This window comes from Diorhabda carinulata, chromosome X, assembly GCF_026250575.1.
Source record: "Diorhabda carinulata isolate Delta chromosome X, icDioCari1.1, whole genome shotgun sequence".
In the NCBI taxonomy this organism is placed as follows: Eukaryota; Metazoa; Arthropoda; class Insecta; order Coleoptera; family Chrysomelidae; genus Diorhabda; species Diorhabda carinulata.
Window position 1 is genome coordinate 30,365,037 of NC_079472.1, and position 7,661 is coordinate 30,372,697.

The 7,661-nt window shown below is 31.1% G+C and overlaps 2 protein-coding genes across 2 annotated transcripts; one reads left to right on the plus strand and one right to left on the minus strand.

The window, feature by feature from the left end:
* Positions 1-252: 252 nt before the first annotated feature.
* Positions 253-1,367, minus strand: LOC130900919 (oligoribonuclease). Its single transcript, XM_057811922.1, has 4 exons — positions 1,177-1,367; positions 831-992; positions 592-776; positions 253-536 (listed from the first exon to the last, which is right to left on the minus strand). The coding sequence occupies exons 1-4, from the start codon at positions 1,324-1,326 to the stop codon at positions 368-370; spliced, it is 666 nt and encodes a 221-aa protein (XP_057667905.1). The 5' UTR covers positions 1,327-1,367; the 3' UTR covers positions 253-367.
* Positions 1,368-1,744: 377 nt separating this feature from the next.
* Positions 1,745-6,268, plus strand: LOC130900920 (T-complex protein 1 subunit theta). The gene is made up of 8 exons (XM_057811923.1): positions 1,745-1,967; positions 2,057-2,333; positions 2,385-2,695; positions 3,821-3,935; positions 3,994-4,211; positions 5,420-5,638; positions 5,693-5,912; positions 5,974-6,268. Exons 1-8 carry the CDS (start codon positions 1,908-1,910, stop codon positions 6,186-6,188), a joined length of 1,635 nt encoding a protein of 544 aa, XP_057667906.1. The 5' UTR covers positions 1,745-1,907; the 3' UTR covers positions 6,189-6,268.
* Positions 6,269-7,661: the final 1,393 nt, after the last annotated feature.

Genomic DNA, 7,661 nt, shown 5'->3' on the forward strand with positions numbered 1-7,661 from the left:
TACGAATGTTTTATGAGATGTGAAATTAAGGTTTACACCTTTAGATGGCGCCAATTTCGTCAAAACTTCATGTTCTAGGTTGAAAACAAATAATATCTAAGTATAGGTGATCTGTGCCTATTGTTACATACAGGGTTAGTCACAATAATAGTACGTGAATAATATTTGAATTAATTTTAAGATGTGTTTATAATTTTGTTCGCATTTTATGATGCAAAGGAAGGGATTTTGATGTAGGGTTAAAAAAACATATTTACTAGTGAAATTTTTATTGTAAATTAAATAAAATGTGTATAAAGTAATAAATTACATGAGGTATTTAAAATTATTCAATTTCAGGGTGGATTTTGCTTAACTTCATAGAAAATCACGATTTTTCTAATTTTAAAAAATGGTTTTTATAAAACTTTAATTCTTCCACACTTTCTCTTATATCACTGAGAGCTCGGTGTTCAAATTTTTTATCTGGGGCTTGCTTGAACACACTGGGATTCCATCTTCTACATAATTCTTTAATTGTGGAAACGTCTATTATTCTACAAGAAAAATTACATAATATTCGAAAATTTTTATTATAATATTTACATCTACCTATAATGAAAATAGTTGTTCAATTTAGGCATATACTTTATTAAGAATATTCTATCCATATAAACACTATTCCCTGCAATGGGTGACATTTTTTCAATAGTATGTTCTTGCACAAATTGCAAAAGTTCATCTTCAGCTTGTTTAATGTCCGTCTTTGAATTTAAACAAGCTTCGACCAATCCTGTCTAAAAAATGCCGAACTGTAGTGTCCTTTCAACAACTAATATACCAATTCATACTTTATTGTGATGTTTCACACACCAATCATTCATTTTATCAAGAGTTTCTTTTGTATGATGTATTATTATATCTGGTCCTTCAGCAACTGTATTTAGATCAGCGTCGGTAACAAGACAGGCAATCTCCATTATTTTATCTTTTTCCTGATTTAAACCAGTCATCTATATGACATAAAGTAAATACTATGGAATTTATATTTTCTTTACTTTTTCGCGATAATTTCTTTTGATTTTAGGTCTATTTTCATATATTTTCTATGAAAAAAACCTAAAGTGAAGGAAAATCATCACGAAAAACATATAAAAATATCTAAGAAGTAAAAAGAAATTGATTTTATTTACTTACTTCCATGTCTAGCCACACTATACGATTTACTCCTAAATCTAAGTTAACTGTTGAGCTGTTTCCCATTGTTGAAAAATAATTCTTTATTAACAACTTTTTTTTACTATATTTACAAAAATTTATTGATCGTTTAAACAACGTGGTAAGCATTGAAACGAAAGGAAGTACACTCGTTTTAAATTCTTAACTAAATAATTAGGTTATGACTTTTGACGGATGTCAAAACTAGTTCGCACGTGGTTCTCTTAAAACCTTAGAACTACTCTGGGCTTAAAAAAAACGAAATTCTATGAAATTATAGTCGAATAGCTTAAGATATATTATCATTTTATCATGAAAAATATGAAATATATAGAAATATATGAAAATATTTCATTAAATTTATTAATTTAGTAGACCGTGAACCATAGAACTTAATTCAACGTACGTGGTTGGAATTCGTACTTAGTCGTCATAAAGCTATAAAACTACAAACTATCTATTTGATCTGTGTTTCAAAAAACGGAATCTTATGGAATAATAGTCGAATAATTTTATAATGCCATATATGAAAAGATTTTATTACATCTAGTACACCTTAAACCACAGATATTAATTCAACGCACGTGGTTGAAATGTCATTAAAGTCACCTGTCACATGTCAACTATCTTCGCGAATTTATAACCCTCTGCGATTTCTTTGATAATTTGTCGATTATATCAATAGTTTTCAAATAAATATTCTATATAAGATGGCTCTTCACGTACCTAAAGCCCCCGGTTTTGCACAGATGCTTAAAGAAGGCGCTAGGGTGAGGATTTTAATGAAAATTTAACGCTTTAATGCACATGTGGTCGAGGGTGTATTACAAACAATCACCGGCTACGATTTATTTTTCAGCATTATACAGGATTAGAAGAAGCCGTTGTAAGAAATATTATAGCATGTAAAGAATTCGCACAATCAGTGCGATCTGCATACGGTCCAAACGGTATGAATAAAATGGTTATAAACCATATAGAGAAACAATTTGTCACGAGTGATGCCGCCACCATTATGAGGGAATTGGATGTTGAACATCCAGCAGCTAAATTAATGATAATGGGTAGCCAAATGCAAGATTCCGAGGTTGGGGATGGAACAAATTTCGTTGTTATACTAGCAGGAGCTTTATTAGGTAAAATATCTTGGATTTTATGAGTTTAACATGTTATATATAAAATTTTAGAACATTCCGAGGAACTGATACATCTTGGTGTCACACCCACTGAAATAGCAGAAGGATTCGAGAAAGCTCTAGACAAATGTCTGGAAATTTTACCGAATCTTGTCTGCTATACAATAAAAGATTATAGAAACGTAGAGGAAGTGACTAAAGGTATTAAAACGTCGATTCAGTCTAAACAGTATGGGAACGAAGATTTCTTAGCGGGACTCGTCGCAAAGGCGTGTGTATCCATTATACCGGAAGATACTACATTTAATGTGGATAATGTCAGGATTTGTAAGGTTTTGGGATCTGGATTACTGAATTCTCAGGTAGGAACAGTTAATTTGATTATTCTAAAATTTTATCGCTGGTTTTAACTGTTTTTTTTTTTATCTTTTGATGGTATTTTTTTCTATCAAATCCTGTTCTGTAGCTAATTTTAGTGATTTTTTTTAACTTTTTGTTGGTTTTCTCTAGTTTCTAATTGAAATTTCTATTAAAAAAAATTTATTGTGAAAAAATGAAAATCAAATACTTGGGAAAACATTTTATTTAGTTTTGATTTATTTCACAATCTGTTGGTTTTTGTTTTTCTTTTAGTAGTTTTTTTGTATTTTTTATGTATTTAATCCTGTTTTGAAGCTTATTTAGGGATTTTATCAAAACTTTTTGTTTTTTTGCCAACTTTTCTCAAATAAAAACCAAATTTATTGAATTATTTCAATTTTTTTATCTTTTGGTGGTTTATCTTGAGTTTTTTTGTGTTCAATGCTGTTTTGCAATTTATTTGATGATATTTTTACAAATTTTTGTTTGTTTTGCAATTTTTTCGAGATAGAAGCCAAATTTATTAATTATTTTAGATTTTTCATCATTTTTTTTGTTTTTTTGTGCTTAAACCTGTCTCGCAAATTATTGGATGATATTTTCACAATTTTTCAGACGTTTCATTGTTGTTTTTGTAAATTTGTACCCAGCGCATCCGTCAAATTTTAAATTCTATTTGAACTGGCCCTGCTTCAAAGTCCATGTCGTGGACGAGTTCGTTACAATTATTATATAATAATTAAATCTTTTTATAGGTTTTTTACTTATAGTCGTGGTATTTTTACATCCTTACACAAAACACGACTCATACACAATTTTTAAGATCAATCAAAGTTTAATAATATTCTAGAATAACCGAGAGAAAATAACTGTCGTATTTATTTTGTATCCTATGTTCAGTGTAATTATGACGTCACGCAATACGGCGGTATTACTGAAATGTTTTAACTACCTACAAAATGTTTGAATTTTCAATAATTTTTTTCTCTACAAATATTGATCGAAGAATATAAAATTTCTATATAAACTATTACTTTCTCAAACTTATTTTTTGTTACGTGCCATATTTTTTTTGTATTTTTGTACCATATACTATTCGATTTGAGAGAAAAAAAAATGATTAACAGGTAGTACAAGGTATGGTATTCAAAAGACAAATCGAAGGAGAGGTTACCAAAGTGGAAAAAGCTCAAATAGCAGTATTCAGTTGTGCTGTAGATATCATGCAAACCGAAACCAAAGGTAAATCATCACAACAAATCCCCCTTTCGACCATTAATATACATTTACTTATATTTAGGCACGGTCCTTATAAAAACGGCGGACGAATTAATGAATTTCAGTAGAGGTGAAGAGAATCTTCTCGAATTGCAAATTAAATCCATAGCGGACGCTGGAGCTAAAGTTTTGGTAGCCGGAGCTAAATTCGGCGACATGGCCATGCATTACATCAACAAATACGGCTTAATGGCCGTTAGATTGAATTCTAAATTCGATTTGAGGAGATTATGTAAAACTGTGAGTTTTTTTTCATTATAATCCATTCGTTTGGTGTTTATGACAATTTATTCCAATAGAAAGCAATAAGAATAAGGTTTTTCTTCGTGGACGATAACTGTTTTCATTTCAAATAATTTATTATACAAAAATGGAGGTATTACCAATATCGTTGATCTAATTTATGTAATAAAATTATTTGGGGGTTTCAAACATGTCAATTTGACAGGAATTGAGAAAAATACGATCTTCAAATGATTAAATTTTAAAAAAAATGATTTAAATATGGAAAATTCAATTAGGAAAATTATTTTTTCGTATTTATTTTTTTCAACCATTATCGGGTTATTAGGTCGATTTAATGAGAATTTGGGAAAAAATTATTGTACTTTTACAATAGGACGATCTATTGTTGTTTTATCGCCCTTCCTATTCTCAGGATTTAGTTCAAATTGACAATTGTCCCAAAATACAAAGAAAATGTTACTGGGGAAAAGATTTATTACCAAAAAATTGTATTATCTAATAATTATGACCTATTAGGATGATATATATAGTAGCAAATGCTGTTTTCTCATCCTTTCTATCGTCAGGATTTAATTCCAAGTGACTATTGTTTCGAAACATAACAAAATGATAAATTTGTAATTTGAAGACATTGACGAATATTGTCCAAAAATACGTTAATTATTTGACTAATCCTCGTAAATTTATTCATGCGTTAGTAATAAACGAAAAAAAAAATGAAATTTTGATATTAAAAACTTGTACGATATAAAAAATTTGAAAAAATAACAATCAATACTAAAATCAAGGTTCTAATTAAGAATTTCACATTTTTCCAATTTAATTTTATATTGATCACTGTATAATAATCTTTTCTTCTACTTTTTCTTCTTCTTCGCCCATATTCTCATTTTTCCTCTACAATTTCTACTTCTTCGTCCTTTAAACTTTTTGATTTGTTTCTACCTCAATTTCATCTATTATTTTTTCTTTTTGATGTTTATTTACCCCTTATTCATTCGTTTATCTTCTAGTTTCTTACTTTTGATGCATTTCAACCAGTTTTCTTCTCCTATTTCATCCATATTCTCATTTTTCCTCCACAATTTCCACTTCTTCGTTCTTCATACTTTTTGATTTGTTTCTAACCTCAATTCTATCTATTATCTTTTCTTTTTAATTTCTATTTCCTTTTTGTATCGGACTATAACGAAATTTCTTAGGTCGGGGCGACTTGTTTACCCCGTTTAACAGCCCCCACAGCCCAAGAACTCGGTTACGCGGACATTGTATGTGTGGAAGAACTAGGCGACACCCCCGTAGTTAGTTTCAAGTTATCAGGTAAAGAATCCAGACTTTCTACCATAGTTATAAGAGGATCTACCGATAACTACATGGACGACGTAGAAAGAGCCATAGACGATGGTGTTAACACCTTCAAAGTAAGACTAAACCATTTTATATGGAATAAAATTAACGGTAACTCATTTATACAGGGAATTTCACGTGACGGAAGATTCCTACCGGGCGCGGGAGCAGTAGAAGCCGAATTGGCTATCCAGCTGATCAAATACGCGGATACGCTCCCCGGTTTGGAGCAATACGCCGTTAGAAAATTCGCTTCGGCCCTCGAGGGTTTCCCCAAAGCTTTGGCGGACAACAGCGGTCATAGATCCTCGGTAGCGTTGCAGAAAGTTTTGGAAGCCCATCAAAACGGTAAAAAAAATGATTTACCCCCCCCCCCCGTATAAAATGTTAGTTTTCCATTTTTTTCTAGGTAGGAAAAACGTCGGTATCGATATCGAATCCGAAAGCGCTGTTTGCGATGTACTGGAAAAGAATATTTTGGATCTGTATCAGTGTAAATATTGGGGGTTGAAGTACGCCGTTGGGGCTGCTACTACCATTTTGAGGGTAGATCAAATTATTATGGCTAAAAGGGCCGGTGGACCCAAAGCGAGACAACCGCAAGGAAGCGACGACGAATCTTGAATGTTTTAATTTAAATTTTTGCTTAATATTTGTATTAATATCATTTTTTTTTTAATTAATAATAGAGTTTCTTAACCAGACGGTTTTTTTATTATTTTTTAATAGCAGGAGGAGTCTATTAGTACCTACGGTATATTCATCAAAAGGACAATAGTGTTAACAGGATATTTTTTTTGGAAAAACCTCTGAAATGAAGGAAAAGTTCTTCAATGTGATATAGTGAAAAGTGATTTAGTGAATTTAGTTGTGATAATGTGATAAACACCCAGTAGAAGTCCCTACACACGATTTAGTGTTAACTACCTGTGAATACTGATACTCCAGGTACTTTTTCTTAAAATAATCAACCGAAAACGAACTTTTCGCATCTTTTTGCAACAGTGCGTTGACCTAAATATACCAAACGGTGGCCCCAAGTGATTTTTCCAAATTAAACCCCCTGTTTTTTGGAACTACAACAAAAGTTCAACTCCATGAACGTTACAGGAACCGCGCAACATTAATTTTGATGGCAATAAAAGTGTTTTACTGGATTTTTTGTGTATGGAAGACGTTAAACGTGATGAACACTCAGTAAAAGTCTTTACACACGATTAATTGTGAATAATGACACTCCAGTGACTTTTTTTTTGCAACCGTGGGTTCACCTAAAGACACCAAACGGGGTGTTCCTGCATTGAATAGTGTTCTAAGTAGTTTATTCAACAAATACAGTCATAATAAGCGTTTTTATGGGAAAAAAATAACTTAATGTTGATGATAATTCACTGTAATTGACTGTAAATTGAAGGTACAAGTGGTGTTCCGGATGATTTAGTGTTTTTTTCTCAAGATAAGTGTTGTACCTAATCGACTCAAACTCAATGTTTTACACCATTTAGTAACCATGGATCCAGCAAGAGACACCAAGCAGTGTGTTTCTCAGCAAACAGCGGTTTTTTCAACCAGTCAAGTCATAAAGACTCAGTTTTTTGTGATACACCCTATATAACAATCAATAGTGAATATTATCGAATAGATTTGAGGAGAATTATGAAAAACCTAACCAAAAATCGTGTTTCAATCAAAAATTGGTCTACTTATCGACCAAACCCCGTAAATTTATCCCTCTTTTCGTAATAAACGAAAAAATATAATTTTCATGCTTAAAATTGTTGAAAAAAAGTGAAAAACTTCGAAATATTTTCAACAGAATCAGAAAATTATGAATAAATAAACTTTCTGTTTCTAAGTGACATTTTTACATTGGCTGAAACCTTCCAAGTAATCTGTAGCTGCGTAGTCATATAAACAAGAACTAAGTTACAGGAAAAAGAAGAATGATCAATCTAACTTCAATATACTATCGAAAAACTCGTGTTAATAGAAATTTTCACTTTTTTCTAACAAAAAATTGGATTTCGTCCTAACATTCGTCTACTTATCCAACAACCCCCGTGATTTTTATCCTTTTATTAGAAATAAACGAAAAAA